Here is a 21,973-nt window from a genome sequence, read left to right as displayed (position 1 = left end):
GTAGGTCCAAACTTGGGAGGGGGCCATCGGGCTGCCTAGGAATCAACTGCAGAGTCTATTAAGCTTGCTGATTTCTGGATTCCCCTGCAGGAATTTGCATTTCACAGAAGCTCCCTGAAGTGAATCTGATACACAGCCAAGTCAGGAATCGCTGGACTAAGTTATACAAGACAGAAGAGCAAAGAAACCAGCAGATTTCCATTTAAAAAAATGCAAGTCATTCTCCTTACTCACTCTATAAAAAAAAAAAAAACGCGGAAATATGTAATTATAAAGCTCAAAATAGCTTCTTCAGGGAAAAAAATGTGATTCACACTTCTAAAGATGCTCAGGCCACAGCTGCAATCTGTTCTTGTGGCCAAAACCCTTGGGAAGCCAAATTAAGGGAAGCCACATTGGGTTTGTTTGCTGGGATCTAAAACTGTGTCCTGCTCCTGTCCTGCTCCCTGCAGACAGGCCAGAAAGCCCTCTCTGGGAGGAAGAGAGCGAGCTCACTCCAGAGAGAGGTAGCCAGAAGACCTACCAGCTGGAGCTGCCCCTGATAGCCTGGCTTCCTACAGCCACCATCTGAGGGGACCTGGCTCCCATCAAGTCCTGGTGGATAGGTGCACCTGCTGAGGAGGAGGCATCTTTGGAGAAGTGCTGTTTACTGGCCTCTCGGAGTCCTCACTGGAGTCCTGCCTAGAACAGAGATTGAACTCTGTGCTGGTTAAAGTCGAACCCATTTCCCATAGAGCGGGAGTGGGTAGAAAAAAAGCAGCAAGCTGAGAGCTGTCTGGAGGCAGTTGGGGATATAATAAATTAGGAAGTCACACAGCTGTGTGTTCTGAAACACAAGATTGAAAATAGATCATTTTTTTCCCTCTTGGGGGAACATACTGTAGTGTTGATATTTTCTAATTCAAATTTGGACTCAGTGGGCCTTCTCAACCAAATTACCCTGAGGAGGAGGGGGAGGGAGAGGGATGAAGAGGAGCCCTTTAGTATAACTCATTCTCACTTATTTTAGAAGAAAACAAGAATGTTGTTTGAGAGGTTTCAGGGTAAAATGCAAAGTTTATTAAAAATTTAGCAATGTCTGAAGAATATTTTTGGAACTGACCCTGAAGCAAACAGAAAGCTATTCTATTCATGCAACAAACGCTTATTAAATGCAGACTACATGTAAAACACTGGGCTAGAAGTTAAAATGGAAGATGAATTCACTATGAGTCTAGTCCTCAAAGGGCTTACAGTCTGTAAAGAAGACAAGATATTTACAAAGAAAGTGAAAGCAGTGGGTGATAGCATTGCACCATAGTTAAGGGCAAACAGCACAGGAGAATCTCACAATAATTCACTCCATCTAATACCTGCACCATCTCAGTCTACTCAACCTCTCCCTTCATCTCAGGTTCCTTATTTGTAAATGGAGATGTTGCAGGGGTTAACAGAGGTAACGTGCTTATTATTGACTCTGGGAATTCTCTGTTACATAGAAGGCATCCAATAAATGGCAGTGGTCTCCCTCTTTTTAAAAAAGCAAATTCCTTTTTTTTTTTTTTTGAGATGGAATCTCACTCTGTTGTCCAGGCTGGGGTGCAGTGGCATGATGTTGGCTCACTCCAATCTCTGCCTCCCGAGTTCAGGTGATTCTCCAGCCTCAGCCTCTCAGGTAGTTGGGATTACAGGCTCCCACCAGCATACCTGGCTAATTTTTGTATTTTAGTAGAGACGAGGGTTTCACTATTTGGCCAGGCTGGTTTCAAACTCCTGACCTCATGTAATCTGCCCGCCTCAGCCTCCCAAAGTGGTTGGATTACAGGTGTGAGCCATCGTGCCCAGCCAAAATCAGCAAGTGGTTTTTGATTGAAGTTCAAGTGCCCAAGGCTGGGAGACCTGATTGGCATCGACCTTCTAATCTACTCAACCACCAGGTAAATCTTTACAACCAAAGGCTCCAGGTTAAGGATGAGAAATAAAAGCATTCTAGAGCTTTCTGTCCTCAGCTGCTCCCCTAACCACTGCAGACTCCCTGAGGGAAAAACTGACACTGTAGGAAGCCACAGTGTCTGCAAAAAGTGTGTTAACGACTTTAGCTGTGGGTATGCTTCTGTTTTGTTTTTTTATTTTTTTTCCATTTGTTTGTTTCACTCATGCATATTTTGGTTTTGAAAACTTTACAGTTAGCATTTCGTCATCTTTTCAGTGCAGTTTGACATCCTGATTTCTGTTGTTTTACTTTATTTTAGTGAGGTTAGTTTATTTTACTATCTATTAGAATCTTCTAGCATTCTGCTTATACTTTCCCTCCAATTTCATGCTGCCTTCCATACTAATATTCTACTCTTACAACTTATGAGGACTTTGAAGGGTATGGCCTGGTACATCACGATCCTACAAGAAATGCTGATGACGGTGATTACTGCTTCAGAAAAAAAAAATAACCCTTGGGTCCAGGCTTGAGATTTAGAAGAGACTGGCATCTCTGGAACTAGGGAAAGATGGTTTTTGCACTTTACACCTTTGGAATGAGACTAGTCACTTTGATACTCATTTTACTGATGAGACGTGATGAAGCCATCCTGCAAATGGCCTCCGTCATTGATTGGAATCCTGTTACATTTGTGATTTTGTTTTATGATGTTTCTCCTGCTATAAGATGCTTGTATCCTGAATTTAAACTTCCTCATGTATATAACCACTGGTATTTTAGGAAAACGGCATCCACTAGCATTGGAAAAGACCAGAAGGGAAGATGGATGTAAGTTTCATCCAAAGAAGGTCCCTGACAGCAACACCGTTGACCTGCTTTGGGAAGAACTAGGTGGTAGTGAGTCTCTCTCAAATCTCTAAGGGCAAGCAGAGGTGCTCTGCCAGGCTCCGGACACCATTTCCAGATGGAGCCTCACTCTGTGGCAGCAGAGTCCCTTCCTCCTCCACAGCCCTCCCGGGTAAGCCTCCTGCCAGGCAGGGCTCCAGCACCTTTTGCTCTTTCAGACACAAGAGGCCAGAGTTAGAAGTGATTTAAAATACTTCTATTTTGAATTTTTCTTCAAGTTATATTTTTTAAAACAATTTTTTTTTGGCTAAAACATTTTTGTAACAATACATGACTGTGTGTGTGTGTGAAGAGAAGGAGAGAAAAAGAGGGTGAATGATAAAACATATGTGGCAAAATGTTGACATAACTATAGATGAACCTGAGTGAATGAGTTATTTTGGCCAGGTGCAGTGGCTCACACCTGTAATCCCAGCACTTTGGGAGGCTGAGGCGGGTGGATCACTTGAGGTCAGGAATTCGAGACCAGCCTGGCCAGCATGGCGAAAACCCATCTCTACTAAATATATAAAAATTAGCCCAGTGTAGTGGCGCATTCCTGTAATCCCAGGTACTCAGGAGGCTGAGGCAAGAGAATTGTTTGAACCCAGGAGGCGGAGGTTGCAGTGAGACAAGATCGCACCACTGCACTCCAGCCTGGGCAACAGAGTGAGATCCTGCCTCCAAAAAAAAGAAGGAAATCTTCTAACTTTCTTGCCAAAAAAAAAAAGTTTTAAAAATATATTTTTATTGACATTATTTTTCTATGGCTATTCTTTATATCAATTCTCCCTTACCAATTCTCATACCCTTATTCTTTCAAATAAAGTCTAGAGTCATTCTGTGAAGTTTCCACCCTAATTCCCAGTGGTAATTTGGAATGTGATATGAGCCTGTCCACTAATGTAGAGGAACTTGCATCTTTTTCACATTGTTTTCTAACCAGGAAGAAAACATTTTGCTTCTCTATTTATTTGAAATGTCTATTGTATATTTTGGTAAAGTCTTACAGTTTTCTTCACCTAAGTTTCCAAGATGTTTTCCATTGGGATTATTCCAAAGTAGTTTACATTTTCATTGCTACTGTTAAATAATCTTTTTTTCCATTTTATAATTATTGCTGACATATGGAACATCTTCTAAGTTTTGTTTATTCACTATGTAGCTACTCTTCTAAACCACATTAGCTTATCCTTTGCTCCTTCAGGGATAGAAAGTCTTATTACCTACAGTTTAAAATATTTGTTTCTATCGATGAACTCTACCTCTAATGTGTTTGTAAGTTTTCCAGATCAAGGAGAAATAGTAATGGTGAATAATATCAGCATCATACAGCATCCCAGTTTAGTCTCAGTTTTTGATGGGAAAGCTGTTTTGGTATCTTCATTTTAAGAATGATGCTAGCTTGTCACTTTCTGGCAGATTTTTTTTTTTAATGATAAGAATGTGTCCTAGTCCATCATCTTTAACAAATGTATTAAATATTATGAAATACTATTTTAACATTATTGGGTTTAAATTGAAATTAGCATCTGGGTTTTCACATTGAGCTTATTCGTGTGAAACGGAGCACTGACCTGTTCCATATTTTCAAGCTCCTCTTGCTTCCCTGAGACAAATGAATATTTGAGTCAAATTCAGTGTCCACTGCTAGCAAATGCAAAGGCTTTTGTAACATGTACTTTGCTAATATTCATCATCCATTTTTTCATTTTACTTTTTATTTGCCCTGGTTTTTACCATTTATCATTATTTTTTATTATCTTCAAGGTTTCCTATAAACCACCCCAATTTTCAGGGGAAGTGAGGCCAGGAATGAAAGAAAAAGAAAAGAGTATGTATTAATAAACAGTAGAAAGCATAACAGAGAGACACAGATAAAGTGCTACAGGAGTTCTGAGGGAGCTGTAACGCCCTCCCACAGTAAGGATGAGGTGAGGAATCAGAACGGTCACCCAAACGATGCTTGAGATGAACCAGAAGTGTTTCTATAAGACGTAAGAAGACAATGGGAGCCTGTGCCTTTCAACAGGTCTGTATCTCTCATTACCAGCTTGGGCAAATCTACCAGGCTCACCTCTTAGCCATGACCTCTAAGAGACAACAGGAATGGATGCTGATTGGGGCCAGCTATATCTTTTCAGAAATAATGTAAAAAGGAGTAAGTCCTTAAAAAGTCTACGATAAATATTTTCATCCATTTATAATTGAGATGTGCTTGGTATAGTCTCCTTTTAAACTGCCAAGTTCAGTTGCTCTCTGTAACCACTTCCTATGGGGATGAACATTTTCCTGCAGTTTCAGAAGTATCTCCAAGTACTGCCTTCTGAAACACAAACAAAGCACCACAGAACTTCTGACTCTTAGGATATCCACAAAATGCACAGAAACAGTTGGCTTTGCTGCAAGATGCATCTTGGTATCTCTAAGCTTGTGCATATTCAAGCTAATTTATTTCTTCCACAAATAGGGCATTTTACAGTTAACAAAGCACCTTAACTAACATTGCCTCACCTGATTCTCAGATGAGAATGACGACGATCATGACTGATGATGATGATGATATCCCTATGTTACAGATGGGGATAGTAAGGGGCAAGATGAAGGTTAACCATCATGGCAAAAGTCCTCATATCAACTATGCCTATCACAAGGGCTTCTGAGTCTGAATGCAAGAATTTTACATGAAGTTCTCTCCTGCCTTGGAGAATGCTATTATAAATCCCACTATTAGTTTTATAATTATTTAAAACAATCACCTTCAAATGACTTCTATGCTGTCTCCTATGATGATTTTAATTTAGACCAAAAGTGTCTGCAACTTCCTAATGTCAAAGTTAGGCTTTAGAACATTTGTTTTGTTTTACTTTAAACTTAAGGTTGAAATAGAATATAAGTGTGGAATGTGAAAATTCAGGGCAGAATCAAGATCTGAGAGCATTCCACTTTGCATAAGCAAGAGTACAAGCCCGTATTTGGAGAAAAAAAAGGTCCTTAAGAGATTTAATTGTTAAAAGCTAATTTTCTTGAGTTTTCTTTAGCCAGAATGTTTTCCCCAAGAATGAAAGTGATGGATGGTACTTCTCAAGGTACGAAAACACCAATGTCCCAGAGTTAAGTGTCTATTCTAATTGCTGCTGCACTCCAAACAGTCCTTCAGGTTGCTCATCTGTGTTATTTTTACTTGCTAAAACAGAGGTGTCTGGGTGATGAATTATACAAGGTGCTCCACTCGGCACCACTGGTGTATTATAATAAATATTGCCATGGAAAGGCAAAGTAAGGAAATGGTGAACATTTTCATAGTGTGTAATGTAGGTTTCTTTCTTGCTTTTTTTTTTAAAAAAAGAGAAGTAGTTATTAAATTATAATCTAATTATAGATGGTCAAACAGGTGAATTTGGCAAAACTGTTTCAAGGCTTCAATCACAAATGTATGTCCATTCTGCTCTTCAAAATACACCTGAGAATAATCCCCACACAAAAGCATAATTGAAGCAGTGGAAATATCCATTTGCTAAAAGGACAGTAATGCAGTGGAGCCCTAGCATCTTAGTGATGAAAGAAGAAATGCATTATAATCAAACCTCAATTTCCATTTTTCTGCAATCTTTGATATTGCTACATTTAAAAAGATACAGTGCATTTCCCCAATTCTCAATGAAGACAAAATGACAGAGGACTGTAATCTGGCTTCAATTTTTTATAGTTTTCTGCATCAGTAAGGACACTGCAGAAAAGACCGTAAAGAGACAGAATTAAGGGTTTCAAGTAATTATTTCTCCCATCTTAACAGAACTCCAGTTTTCTTTAGATATCTAACATCCTGTGGTCACATAACATACTCAGGAGAGGTATGTTATACTAATGGGTAATGGGTAATGGCTAATCCAACCTCTGGACAGTCCCATTCCCTGTCCATGGCTGGGCTAGGCACAGTCACAGGCCACAGTGTCAGCCAAGAAAACATGAGAGAAAGTGTGCTGAAGGTCTTCCAAAAACACTTCTACACACCTAAAAGAGATCCACCGGAAAAGATGGCCTCTTGTTCCTCTGACTATGTGAAGGTAGCCATCATCTTGCTACCAGACACAGAACAGAAAGATGAAAATAACTTGGGTCCCTAATGACATCACCGGACAGGTATGCTAACCAGCTCTAGGATCTACGCAACTCTGGACTTATGCAATACATGTTCTTGGCAGGACATTTTGAGTTGAGATTTCTACTATTTGTAGCTGAAATTGTCCTAACTGCTGCATTATTAGGCCAGGGCTGGGGTGAGTCTGTACACCATCATGCTCACAAGTTCTGTCACACCCAGAAAATATAATCTAATTCTAGCATGTTATGCCCATAACTGGGACATTTCTTTTCGTTATTAAAATCCTTCTATTGGTTTCCACTGCCTGTAAGGTAGTCAAAACTCTCTGCATGGCAAATACTTGTGATCTGACAACTGCTTCTGCTAGCACCTCTGCCCTTTGCTTCCTCCCTCAAACCTTCTGCATTAACTACACGGAACTAGAATTCCTTGAACCTCCAGGTCTTCTAGCCTACCATTTCTCACTGCCTGGAATTTTCAACAGCCGCCTCCCACCATTCACACAGCCATGCCTGCCTGATGTCTCTTTGTCTTTGTGAACCCCACATGCAGGTATCTCTTCTTCTCTATCACACCTTGCAAGACTCTCCTTTCCCCAGCCCTGCCCAGTTCTTCACAAACAGAAGGAACCAAGTATTGCCTCTCAGAGATATGAATGTGACTCAAATGTAATGTTACAAATGGAAAAATGTTTTATAATCATTTATTTATGTGAAGGACCCTCCAGTTAGTGTGAGCTGCCTGAGGATGGAGAATGGGTTCTAAATCCATGTCCGCAGTGACCCTGATCCTGACTCACAGAGGAGCCCTACAGTTATTAAGTGAATAAATGAATGAGTGAGGAAAATAAAATATCTTAGCTCTACCTGACATTGGAATATAACTGGGTAAGGTTCTACCTATTCAAAAGAGAGTAATTGACCCATTTGTACCAGAAATCAAGTATTCCTGGCACTCATCAACAATGTATTTATTTACTTATATTTTTAGTTTTTTGAGGCAGAGTTTCATTCTTGTCGCCCAGGCTGGAGTACAATGGGGCAATATCGGCTCACTGCAACCTCTGCCTCCTGGGTTCCAGTGATTCTCCTGCCTCAGCTTCATGAGTAGCTGGGAATACAGGCATGTACCACCATGCCCGGCTAATTTTGTATTTTTAGTAGAGATGGGGTTTCACCATGTTGGCCAGCCTGGTCTCGAACTCCTGACCTCAGGTGATCCACCCGCCTCGGCCTCTGAAAGTGCTGGGATTACAGGTGTGAGCCACCATTTCCAGCCAACAATTTATTATTTCTTTCAGGACAAGTGCTTTAATAACAACAATAAAAAATAGCTACTATTTCTTTTTCCCCAGCTAGGAGCTGGACATTTTCTTAATGACTTCACATTGATACTAAGTGCATGTGTATTCATCTGTGCTATGCCTCCTGTCTTCTGTAAGGGCACCACTCCCTGCCCCCTCCACTCTCACTGACCCTGCACACACAAATATACCTCTTCTTCTGAAGACTTGCTCCTTTATTGAAATAGTCTGTTTTCACGCTGCTGCTAAAGACATACCCAAGACTGGGTAATTTATAAAGAAAAAGAGGTTTAATGGACTCACAGCACCACGTGGCTGGGGAGGCCTCACAATCATGGTGGAAGGCAAAAGGCAAGTCTTACATGGCGGCAGGCAAGACAGAATAAGAATGGAGCAAAAGGGGTTTCCCCTTATAAAACCATCAGATCTTGTGAGACTTACTCAGTACCATGAGAACAGTACAGGGGAAACCACCCCTATGATTCAATTATCTCCCACTGGGTCCCTCCCATAACACGTGGGAATTATGGGAGCTGCAATTCAAGATGAGATTTGGGTAGGGACACAGCCAAACCATATCATCCCTCAATCTTCAATCTTGTTCTTCTGACTGGGGCTGCCAATTATCCAATCCAGGCTATGGGGATATGTGACCACATCCAGGTCCCTAAGTATTCTTCTTTGTAATTTTTGAAATTGAAACTAAGAGAAAATGTGTCTTGTTCACAAAAGAGCCTCATGAATAAAGCAGGTTAAAAAGAAAACTTTTAACCAATATATAGAAGATAAAGAAACAAGGGACATTGTTCCAGGCCCTAGATCCAGCTGTCATTTATGCCACAGCACCCTCCTCACCTCACTTAACTTTCAGTTTGCTCATGGAAAGTGAGGTTCTATCACTTGCAAAAAAAATTACCCATATTCTTTTTTTTTTTTTGAGACAAGAGTCTCGCTCTGTTGCCTAGGCTAGAGTGCAGTGGCGCAACCTTAGCTAACTGCAAGCTCCGCCTCCTGGGTTCACGCCATTCTCCTGCCTCAGCCTCTCAAGTAGCTGGGACTACAGGCACCCGCCACCATGCCTGGCTAATTTTGTATTTTTTGTAGAGATGGGTTCACCGTGTTAGCCAAGATGGTCTCAATCTCCTGACCTTGTGATCCGCCCGCCTCAGCCTCCTAAAGTGCTGGGATTACAGGCATGAGCCACCACATCTGGCCCCAAAATTACCCATCTCCTAACTAGGACAACATCCATTATCTCATTTAAGGCTCCAACCAACTGTGCGCAGCATGTATTATCTTTATGTCATAAATAAGGAACCAGCGGCTCAGAACAGAGAAGAAACATTCTCAAGGCATACAGCCAGTGACTGAGCTGTGATTCCAAGATGGGTCATTCAGATGCCCAAATGCAATCACTCTACTTTCTTGCCTCTTTCTACAGTCTTTTTTTTTTTTTTTGGCTTCCTAAATTCCAGTTTGAGCTCAGTAAACTCAGACATTATGCAGTAGGTGCAAGTAAGTCTTCCCTTCCCTAATAAACATAGATGCCATTGCTCTTGATTAACTCCTGAGAGTGTTACAGCCTTCAACTGAATAACCTTGACAAAGTGCTCTGAGAATGTAAATAGACATTATTTTGGACCACGCTATTAGAGGTAACATTTACTTCTTGCAATGTCAATAATTGGGAAGCAGGAAAATAGTGCTGTTTTTTTTTTTTTTAAAGCAACCTTAGAAAACTGTACATAAATATTTGGTATCGGTAATTAATTGAACATTAATATGTTTGCTTTAGACACCAAAATATAATTGGATTTCAGAAGTGGGTTTCCTCAAGAGACCAAAAATTAAAATCAAAAGAGAAACGCTTTCTAGAAAACTGGATCTTTCTACTTTTGTAAACATCCTTTCTCTCCAGCAGTTAGTTTTTTAATTGACTACTTCTTTGGTGTTAGCACTTGTTTATAGAACTAAAGTGACCATGGTCTTCAAGGTTAATTATTAACACAAATCTGAGAAGTGCTCAGAACCATGAACTTAGGAATGGAGAAAAACAGACATATACAAACCAAGTGAAGATAGATTTGTGTGTAAATCTAATTTTCCTCAGAAGAAAAATAGGCATTTCTTTCAACATAAGGGTGTATTCAGATTAGCTTTGCATATTAGTAACTTATTTAATATGGCAATGGGCAAAAAGCAATCCATTAAAAAGCAATTTTGCTCTTACCACAGGGTGTTTTATCATTCGATGTCTAGCATTCAATCAGAATGTAACAATCCTTTAATATTTTATGAGCAGAAAACAACTCATTTAGGCATGTAGGCTTCAGAAACATGAATGTTTTTTGTAAGCCTTGACAAATTTCCAGAAGGGGCTTTGCAGATGATGGCAAGTGACAAGTCAAACTAAAAACTTAAACTTATGACTATCACAACATTGGGGAAATTATTCTTCAGGACAGATGATGGGCATATGTTAAAAAACATAATGACAAAACTCATAGGAAAAAGTATCAGTCTCAGCTCATTCTCCCACTTTCTGAAGTGTATAGGAAGTTTTCTGAACTCCTTCAGGGACAAGGACCATATCTGGTTCTTTTGTACCTGCAGTGTCGCTCATAGTCTGTGGCATGTTGTAAGTACTGGATAGATTTTCATTGAACAAATTAATAAATGTGTTTGTCATGTTAGGTGAAGAGAGACTGCTTTGACAATGCCAGGCCTCAGCTGTCCAAGCCCAGTCTCAATGCAGAAAATAGGCCTGAGTGAGTTGTGGCAGAATGTTGGGAGTCTTCTCTCCATCAGAAGGTGGGAGATGGAACAGTCTTCAGTGCATGAAGAGCATCTGTGGCACCTCCAGGGACCCACAAGGTGTTTGCCTTCATCTCCACTGTTATTTCAGCCCACAAATGGAGTTCTGCCCTGATTCCTGGATTGACCACCAGGTCCTCAAAGGCCAGGAGTGTCACTCTACACCTGCCAGAGGTCAAGCCCTATCCCCTATTCTTTCCCCACCCCATCCCCAAGCACAAAATGAACATTCACCTGAGGAAGACTACCTGCCCAGACTCTTGCCAGCTGAGGTCCCCTCTGCCCACTGGATGGGAACCCACTGACCCAGAGGCCAGCCCACATCAGGGTCATGTTTACCCTGCCCACACCTGCTCTGGAATTCAGCCATCTCTTCCAAGCTATTCCTCGCAGGTTGAATACAAGCTGTTCCCATAGAGCTCCTCTCACTGAGATCACTGCAATTTCAGCCAGAAAATGAACACAACTACTCAAATCATCACCCAAAATACTACCAATCCATTTCTAGACATTCTGCTCTGGAGAGAACCTGGAGGTGTAGGAGCACAGTGCGGTTTGTGAGTAATTCACTCAGGGACACAAGGCCCTAAGTAGCAGAGCTGAACTCAGTTCCCCTCTATTCCCAGCAATCTCTACCTCCTACACCAGATCACTCTTCTGTGTTTACTTTTAGCAGGAAAGACATATGTCCCTTGGGCAAAGGAGAAGAGCAGATAGCTGGGCACGGCATGTCATAGGACACGAGTGAAGGTACACATGGAGAGTGGGCCTTCTGCTGCCATCAAGATGAGCATAAACAGCCAAAGGTTGTCATCAGAAAGGAGGGGACAACAAAGGGCAGTGCAGAGCAGTACCTTGGACACAGAAACACCTGCCTGGTAGAACACCACTACTGACTCCAGTTCCTGAAAATTAACTCCCAGATGATCCAGACATGCTTTCCAGCCAGCAATTTTCACCAATTTCCCCCATGAAATTGAGATAAACATGAAACAGTCACAGTTATCACATGGAGGAATTCAGCAGGATTTGTTTGATTTAGGACTTATATCCTTAAGCTGAGTAAACAGTAAGTGATACTGCAGACTGAAATCTCAGCGAGTTAGTGTAATTAGGGAGTAAGAAGGATAACTCAAGTCAAGGATCCACATAAACAGAAATCTTCACATTTGGTGAGCTGTAAACCAGAGTAGATGAATGCAGAGATCTCTCAGGTTACACTGCTACTGTTCCAACGCAAAAATGCTCATGTTCCATGTCATCATTGGCTGCTTCCTCCCATGAGCCCACACTAGAAGATGATAAAGTTTTCCACTTGGCCAACCAGGCTCAATTTCTTAGTATTTTTCCTTACTAAGTATTAAATTTTCTAGTTTATTTCAGCAGCACCTGTAGTCAGTTCTACATTGTAAATAAAACATAACTCTCTTTCCAATGTAATCATCAGATTCCTCCCATTAATCATTTCAGGCCATTATTTTAAGCTCTTGAGCAGGCAACTGAATATTTATGTTTTCACAGTAATACCAAACACCCCAACATTTTTCTGTTATAAACAGTCTTTTCTGGTGCTCATGTTATTAAGCCTGTGAGGAAAGATTTATATGTGTGCTGGCTTCTAGATGTTGGATGGAATGGAAGTAAATCACTTTAAGAAGGTTCAACATCAACAATGATAATGGGGACAGGTTAAATCATATCTACCTTCGTAGATTAAAGCCAAATTATGCCAGTGAATGAAAGGCAAGAAAATTATCATCCTTTCTTTTTCTGTATGTACTCTCATACATTTTGTGATGTAAGAAAAAAAGCAATAAAAATATTGCTGACCACATTTTTCATTTTCAGCTACCCATTTTCTTTAATAATTTCTTCTTTCTTAGAGAAAGTATTCCAAACAACAGAAACACTGTGAGCAAGAGAATTTCATTAAAGTATTCAATTTTTCTTTATAGAGAAAAATTGCTTTGAAAGAAAGAAAAGAAAATGATCTACTGGTAGGTTATAAACTGGAATTTTAAAAAAGAAATCCATAGATTTTTTTTTCCTGAACAGAAGCAAGCCTGTTTTAATATGTACTCATTTTCGTGATACTTGAAACTCAGCCACAATTATCTGCAAATTTCTCCATTCCCATAGGTTTTAATCACATTTACTTCCAGACCAGACATGCAAAAGTATGTATGCTGTAAACCTAAGCCAAATAATAATCAACCTATCCACAGTGATGACCGTAAGAAGCTGTCGGCGTCTTGGGATTTCTTCGTACAGGTAGGGGCACAACCCTGGAAGCTGGGACTCTGCCAGCTTCACACCCATGTGGGAAATAAGTATACTTACGCAACTCGCCCACTTTCAAGATCTCACATAGCATCTTGGTCAGCTCTATACTACTGCGGCCAAAGGGACATTCATGCTTGTCTTCTCGGCTACTGTTCTCAAGCACAATCTGTAATGGGAAAGGGAACAGATTAGAAAGGAAATTCAATTGTGGAAAACATCAAGAATATCAACTTCATTCCAATAGATGAATACATAGATCCACTTCAGATCCCCAAACAAAGACTCTTGGGGCTAGGACAAAATAGTACTCCAAGTATACAGGACCGAAAAGTCTCATTTCCGCCCCCCTCAAATCCTTGACAACCCTCTTCAACCCTGTAAGAGGATATTTGGCTTGTTGGTTCCCATTTACACAGAGAAGCCTGTGGAGAGTATTTTGGAATAGTACAATAAAGACTTTTTTACTTCAGTGACCAAACAACTCTCTTGTCCTCCCATTTCTGTCCTCTTTTCTTGGGAATAGTAACTCCTTCTGTGACTTCAGTCTCAAACTTCAATAGGATATTTTCCAAGTAAGTCCATATTCTTATAAGATCTTACCCTCTGACATCAGTTGAAAAAATCATGCCTGGAAAACGTGACATGATGGACCAATCAGAGTCCTTCCCTGAGACTTCATACTAAGAGAAAAACTGGGGCCGGGTATGGTGATTCACGTCTGTAATCCCAGCACTGTGGGAGGCCGAGGCGGGCGGATCGTTAGAGGTCAGGAGTTGGAGACCAGCCTGGCCAACATGGCAAAACCCCGTCTCTACTAAAAATAAAAACAAAATTATCTGGGTGCGGTGGCAGGTGCCTTTAATAGCAGCTAGAGGGCAGGCTAAGGCAGGAGAATCACTTGAACCCGGGAAGTGGAGGTTGCAGTGAGCCGAGATAGTGCCATTGCACTCCAGCCTGAGTGACAGAGTTAGACTCCACCTCAAAAAAGAAAGAGAGAAAGAAAGGAAAAGAAAGAAAGAAAGAAAGAAAGAGAGAGAGAAAGAAAAAGAGAGAAAGAAAGAAAGAGAAAGAAAGAAAGAAAGAGAGAAAGAAAGAAAAAAGAAAGAAAAAGAAAGAGAAAGAAAGAAAGAAAGAAAGAAAGAAAGAAAGAAAGAAAGAAAGAAAGAAAGAAAGAAAGAAATGAATAAATACTGGCTCAACTATGCTGACGGTGCCCCGGGGGTGTGGACTTAGGAGTTACCTGGATGTTGGCCCTTAGAAAAAAAGAAAACAAAACTAAAATACAAAGTAAAACAGAGACGAGAGACAGCAAGAGACCTATAAGTGTTTGAGACTGGTTCCACCTATTCCTACTGGTCCCCCTGTTCCTATAGCACAGCAACTTCCCTGTCTTTCCCCTTTGGTTGCTCAATCCCTCCTCTGAAAATCCTTTTGTCCATCTAATAAATTATCCTCTTTTCTTAAGCTAATTTGGGATGTTCCTATCACTCTCAACTAAGGGAATTACTCTACACATAGATTAAACAAAAGCAAAACAAAATAACAAAACTCTCAAGTTATGGAACTTTGTCCATGTCTAAAGCTTCCTCTCCAAAACTCACCTCCAGTAAGAGTTGTCTGGGACTTCCTTAATAGCTACACCAGTTTGAATGATCATCTCTCAGTAGCATCTACAATGATGCTGTGCAGTGACTCACTGTTCTGTCACCTCCACAGACTATGAACTCTTCAGTGGCAGGGACAGGTGTTTTATTCACTTAGTCAACAGTATTAATTGAGCACCTATTATCTACCAGGAAGATGGCTGAGCCCCATAAAATAGACAAGGGCCCTGACCTCATTAAGCATTCATTCTAATTGAAGGACACAAAAACAAAAGAGGTAGTTACAGTTTATCGCAAGTGCTATGAAAATAAAAAATAACTTGTTGAATGACAGAGAGTAACAGGGAATGCTTGGGGAGGGGAGTTTAGATAACCAGGTGATCAAGGAAGGTTCTCGGACCATTGAGAATCAAACAATGAGAAAGACCTTGCTATGTCAAGGTATGTGAGAAAGAACATTCCAGATAGAGATGAAGGTCAGAGCCCACTGAGGTGAGCTGGGCAGTGAGCTGACCTCCCCAAAACATATGCACTCAGTCTGCCCAAGCACAGAGAATTTCATTTCACTCAGCCTGAATCACCCTTTTCCTTTTCAGGGAACCCATTCTGGTTCTAACCAGAAATTCCCACTCCGTAAAGCAGGAGAGGAGAATAACTAAGTTCCATTAATCAGTGAATTTTATTTCCCCTCTAAATATTTTGTATCTGAGACATCCAGATCAGAGAGCAAATCTGAAGCTCCTGATGGGAGAAATGAACTGAAAAAAAGAAACAGAGCCAGAAGACAGAACATAAAGGGAAGACAGAAGACAGGTAGTTTTCATCAGCTCCCAGCTCCCAATGAGCACATTCCCTTGTATTTCACATTAACATTCTATTAACATTTCATGAGCACATTAATATTTAATGAGGCTGTGATCTGCATACACTGTAGGTAGAATTACTGCAGCCAATAAATGCTTGGGAAACATTTCCAAGGCACAGTTTATTAGCAGGCACTAAATTAAGTGGTAATTTAAGTAATCAATATGTAAATCAGCTTGGAGAAGTCCTGCTCTTTATTTTTTAATGCACTATCCATCTTATCATATTTACCCACCTAAAGAAAAATAAACCCGCCGCCTTCTTGACTGATTTCTGTTGTCAAGGCAGACACAAATATTTAAAGCTACTTGTGTAACTTTTAAGATCAACCTTCTTACAAAAATATTGTAGAAAAGATTATAATTATGAATGCTACTAGTTAGATATTATTATAGTGAGAGATAATTCTTAAGCTGGACGATAGCTTTTATTTAACACATTGATACATCTACATTCAATTTCGACATTCTGATATTAACCATGTCTATCGGAGACATTTTGAAAAGCTCCATTTGGAAATATCAAAGCATATTTTTCATCTTTATTTTCCCCCTTACTCTTCAGTTTTAAGAGCAAATATGCTAGAACAGAAATCACAATGAAGTACTAAAAGGTGCTATTACCACTCATCTTAGAATATATCACACACCAAAATAAGTTCTTTCTGCATATTTTATTTAAAAAAACTGGATATCCATGCAATGTGAAGTTATATTTTATAAAATCTTCATCGTTTACAGAGTATATTTATACATTCTCTATCAATTGATTTCCAACAAGTCCATCTGCTAATAAAGTAGGTATTATCAGTCTCTTAAGAATGCTGAAACAAAAGGCAGAGGTGACTTTCTAGCATCCCAGCGCTAGCCTGTGTCAGTCCTGGAGTTCAATTTTTTTTTTCTTTTTTTTTTTTTTTTGAGATGTAGTTTCACTCTTGTTGCCCAGGCTGGAGTACAGTGGCATAATCTTGGCTTGCTGCAACTTCCGCCCTGCCAGGCTCAAGTGATTCTCCTGCCTCAACCTCCCGAGTAGCTGGAATTACAAGAGCCCACCACCACGCCCAACTAATTTTTGTATTTTTAGTAGAGACGGGGTTTCACCATGTTGGCCGAGCTGGGTCTCAAACTCCAGACCTCAGGTGATCCCTCTCCAATGACCAAATCTCTTCCTGTCTTCTTATAGTTTACAAATTGGCTTCACATACATATTACCATGAAAATCAGTAGGTTCTATGTCTAAAGAAGCTAAGGTGACTTTGATCAATTTCTTCTATCTCCTTGAAGTGGTCTATAAGCCCTGCTCCTCTTAGACAAAGCTATAAGGTTCTATGTCATCTCTATTATCCCCTGAAGATGACAATTCCTCATGGTGAGTGACCAAAGCTGCTGCAGTGTCCCCACAGACTTTACTTCCATAAATTCCAGGCTCTCCTCTGAATGCTCTGTGTTTCTTGTCACTCTTCTCCAATCGTGTAGATCAGGAACCTTTATGGCTTGGGTGTGACCATGAAGTGTTGAGTCCAAGGCCAGCCTCAGTCAAGTATGAATCCCTTCTCTGGCCCTCTTGCCCTCCTTGCCTCAGCATCACATGGCTGATTTATATTCACTTGCTTGTCTCTGACACACTCTCTCTTCCACTTTCTGTTGAAGCTCTCTCTTTTGGGGGAGAGCCCAATTCATTCTGTGTCTCCTGCAGCCAGCCCTGGAGGGCTTGAGTGCTTCTTCCATGCCCTGTCACCTGTGGAGGCTTCTCTTCCACTGTGAACCTTTTCCATGTCACTTTGACTCTAACCTAGGGTCAGGTGAGGTATAGTGGCCTCCCCACAGGCCACACCAAGGACAGTGTGCGTGAGGTGTACTGTCTGCAAAGAGAGGGGACACAAAGCAGCTATGAGAAGCACTGATAACATGGAGACCTTGGACAAAGGTGCCACCAACTAGGATGAACTTGTATGAGGCACTGCATCTCCTTGTGAGATACGAAGACCTTACATAAAACCCACTTCATGGGACCGTTGTGCATACCAAGTCACACAACAAAGGCAAAGTCCCTAAAACTGCCTTCAGAGAGTTCGTGTTTTTATCTCTTTATTGCGCTCTCTCTTCCTGTTTCTGCATGGCCCATGGCCAACATTTCACGCAACACTTTTACCAGCAGCTAAACCAAAATCATGACTGCAGTGAGACTGGCTCTCTGATGACAGGCTTCTAGGGACTCATGAAAGTAAGCCAGAGGCCTTCTGGTTGTTTTAGCATGAGAGGCAGAGAGAGAGATAAAAGTAGGTCCTCACCTGCTTACACCAAGAATGCAAGATAAAAAGTCCCATGTGCTGGTGTTTAAGCAGGGCTCTCCTGCAGGAATGCAGGGTGACAATAGTGTGAAGAACGAACAAGGACCCTGTTGTAACTAAGCGAGTTATAGAGAAACGCCACACTTTGAGACAAATTATGGAGTCCTTTATTAGCTGGTGACCAAGAGATAGCTAGCGCTCAAAATTCTCTCGGCCCCGAAGAAGGGGCTACATTCTCTTTTATATTATGGTCTAAATAGGGGAGGGGGAGTTTAACTGAAGCAGTTTTACAGAAGCAGAACAGGCAAAAAGTTAAAAAATTAATTGGTTATAGAAGCAGTTACAAAAAATAAACAGTTCCAGGTGCAGGGGCTTAAACTATCACTAGAGATAAATGCAGGGGCTTTTAGGTACCTTCCACTGAGCACATTCCCAGGAGCTGCTGGTACAGCCTGCCTCAATATCTTATCAGTAGGTGCATTCCTGGATGTGCTTGGAGTCAGCTTGCACTGGTTATTCCCCTTAAGGGGGATAAAGGGGGCTGCAAGTGAAGACACTAAAATGGAGTCTGTCCAGCTCTCTCTCCTAGGAGAGAGTCACTCAGGTTAAAACAAGGTAGGTTATCACAACCCCAGAAAACAAGTCAATGCATAACATGGTGTTTCTGGCAATAAAGTCCTCAAACTAAAGCGTTCCAGCCACCATAGGACAATTGTCCTCAGAATCCTTGTCAATGTCACAAATCTGTTTCCTGACCCACTGGAGATCTTCTCCCATGCCAAATCAACAAATAAGTAAGAAGCCTTATCAGTATCAATGAGATCTCCCCACACTCCAACAAAGGGTCAGTGTCTCCTTAGGAATAGTATCAGGCAACTCCCCAGAATGAAGTGTTAGGTCCTTAGATCATATCCCAAGACCCAGACCTACTCCAGGGTCAAAGAGTAAGCCCAGTTTTGATTCCTCTTACGGAGACTCAGGAGTCACAGGGGAGTCACTTCTCCTACAGTCTCCCTTGGTGCCAATGCTAATGATGATTGGTCCCAAGAAAACTGAAGACCATCATGAGAAAGAACCCTGAGCTGCCTCAAGGGGGCTGCACAAGAGGTTAATTGTGATCATGAATTTCAATCAAGTCCAGAGAATTAAACAAACATATCCAAGCCCTAATAGGATGGTTTTAAATGAGCAGAGAAAGAAGAACACTAAAATTATAGAAAGTGTGCCAAGCAGACAAACAAAATGGAACAGATCAGAACCACAGGCTGCTAGTTCACCAGATCTACCTAGAAAGGAAGTGAGGCCTGGAAGTAAATAAACCCAAAAGAAAAAAGCTTTAGGGATGCCATCAAGATGGCAGCAAAAGGCAACAAACAACTAACAGCTAACATTTATAGAAAGCATTTCTCTCCCAGGCCTTCTTTGAAGGGCTTTGTACAGATCGTCTCATTCCACACACGTGTACCAGCACATGACAAAATACTAAGCCTTCTCACTGTACAGATGAGGAAACAGAGACAAAGAGATGTGTCACTGGTCCAAGGTCACACAGCACAGAAATAAACAGACCCAGCATGGAAGCTTAGATGGCCTAACCCCAAAGCATATATTCTTGGTTACCAATTCCTACTGAAAACAGAAAGGGTGAAATATTACAGTAATAAAGCTTTGAGCAGGAAAGGCCTTCACATGGTCACAAAGGAGTGATCAGCACTGTGGCTCTGGACAGAAACAAACTTCCTGGATCTATTTCTAACAGACAAATTCTACTTCTTGGTGACTTTGTACATATCCCTTAACCTCAGTTTTCTCCATAAAAATGAGTGAAGGAATACTTATCCATAAAGGGTTGTAAAGATTAAATGGGAAAGCAAAATGGAAGTAAAGATTTCCTTAGTGCCTGCAACACCTCAAACACTTGATGGAGACAACTGATACTACTATCACCATAATAATTACATAAACGCTTGTTCCAAGGTATTACCATTTGCATTTCTGAAATATTCTTATAGCTCTTGGGAAAAGCTATTGAAAAAACACGACAGAAAACAAAACACGGTTGCTGTAGCAGTTATTAATCTTGCTTTTTTTGATAAAGTAAGGACTTGGATGAAATAAATAATATTTCTGACTTACATGGGTTTCCTCAAGTTCTTTTAGTACCTCTTTAGAAAAGTGGTTCTACATCATTCTCAGCAAACTATCACAAGGACAAAAAACCAAACACCGCATGTTCTCACTCACAGGTGGGAACTGAACAATGAAAACACATGGACATAGGAAGGGGAACATCACACACCGGGGCCTGTTGTGGGGTGGGGGGAGGGGGGAGGGACAGCATTAGGAGATATACCTAATGTTAAATGACGAGTTAATGGGTGCAGTACAACAACATGGCACATGTATACATATGTAACTAACCTGCACGTTGTGCACATGTACCCTTAAACTTAAATAAAAAAAATAAAAGAACAGAGAAGGCTGGGAGCAGTGGTTCAAGCCTGTAATCCCAGCACTTTGGGAGGCCAAGGCAGGCGGATCACGAGGTCAGGAGATCGAGACCATCCTGGCTAACGCCGTGAAACCCCGTCTCTACTAAAAATAAAAAATATATATATATTAGCCAGGCATGGTGGCGGGCACCTGTAGTCCCAGCTACTTGGGAGGCTGAGGCAGGAGAATGGCGTGAATCCGGGAGGCGGAGCTTGCAGTGAACCGAGATCGCACCACTGCACTCCAGCCTGGGTGAGAGAGCGAGACTCCATCTCAAAAGAACAGAGAAAGGACCAAACTAATGTTCGATAATTTTCTTCCAGTCAAGAGGTTCCTAATAATGCAGGACAACTTCCAGTTTGGAAATGACCACCTCCCCGGGTGTTGTCTAATCACATTGTCCAAATACTACGACGACAACCTCTTGAGAAACATCCACAAACTCAGGTGATCTTATGCCTGAGTGAGTAATATAATTGTTACTCTAAAATATATTTGGTGTGTTAAAATTATATGGTACTGCAAAATAAAGTATTCTCAGAATAAAAAAAAATAAAGAAAAAGAAAAGTGGTTCTAACTTTAATGTGTGTCAGAATTACCTGGAGAACATACTGAACGCAGGCTGCTGGGAGGCTCCCCTAGGGTTTGACTGAGAAGGTCTGAGGTGGAACCCACAAAAATAAGTCAGTAAACCAAGTCCTAAAGTTTTCTGAGACAATGAGGGGATTGAGGGAGAGAGAGTTAGAAAAGGATTTAAGAGAATATTTAAAAGTTATTTTCAGCAGCATGCTCTTAAGTAAAAACTCCATCCCTTCACCTTCCCTGAGCTCTAATACGTCATCTAGAGAGAGGCGGCCATCCATGGTTATGTCCAGGCTGCGGAGGCCTCAGGCCTTTGGACAGGGCCGGTGCTGCCAGGCAGCTGAGATGGGCTTTCAGAAGATTGGAAATGACCAAGTTAAGAATGTGAGTATAACTGACGACCAGGGAAAAGGACAAAAAACTTAAAGCAATATTTCCAAGAGCCAAATAACAATGCATCCCAGGAAAAGGAGAAAAAGAATGTATTAATATAATAGGTCAGACCGGAGAAAAAAAAAAGAAAAGAAAACGCACACAGGGAACCAAGATAAATAACAATCTGGACAAATGAGAGGAATGGTATAAAATTCAGCTAATGAGATGAAATGCTTCCAGGATAAAATTAGGCAATTGCACATACAGAGGCATAATAAAGGCCATAAATATAAAATGGCAAGGAATTGACTGGGTAATGGTATAGTAATTAAAGCCTGGAGCCTCATAATAGACCTCAAATTGAACATTAATCAACCAAAAAGAAATGTTCCCTGCACTTTGATATAGTGCAACAAAAGCAGGACGTGTGAAACACAGAGCAATCATAGCCACGTTTTG

The 21,973-nt window shown here is 40.9% G+C and overlaps 1 protein-coding gene across 8 annotated transcripts in view; it reads right to left on the bottom strand.

The window, feature by feature from the left end:
- The window catches only part of ELMO1 (engulfment and cell motility 1), a 592,800-nt gene that overhangs the window by 232,402 nt on the left and 338,425 nt on the right, over positions 1-21,973 (bottom strand). For all 8 annotated transcript variants that reach the window (XR_004026459.1, XM_003268937.4, XM_030796572.1 and 5 more), the window contains one exon: positions 13,363-13,471. Coding sequence is in view for 7 of the 8 variants with exons in the window: in XM_003268937.4 (XP_003268985.1) it covers positions 13,363-13,471 (109 nt within the window). In the remaining variant the exon portion in view is untranslated. The remainder of the gene's footprint in view (positions 1-13,362; positions 13,472-21,973) is intronic.

The sequence above is a fragment of the Nomascus leucogenys genome, chromosome 17 (assembly GCF_006542625.1).
Source record: "Nomascus leucogenys isolate Asia chromosome 17, Asia_NLE_v1, whole genome shotgun sequence".
Taxonomy (NCBI): Eukaryota; Metazoa; Chordata; class Mammalia; order Primates; family Hylobatidae; genus Nomascus; species Nomascus leucogenys.
The sequence above is the reverse complement of the archived record's forward strand: the minus strand, read 5'-3'. Positions and strand labels throughout refer to the sequence as shown.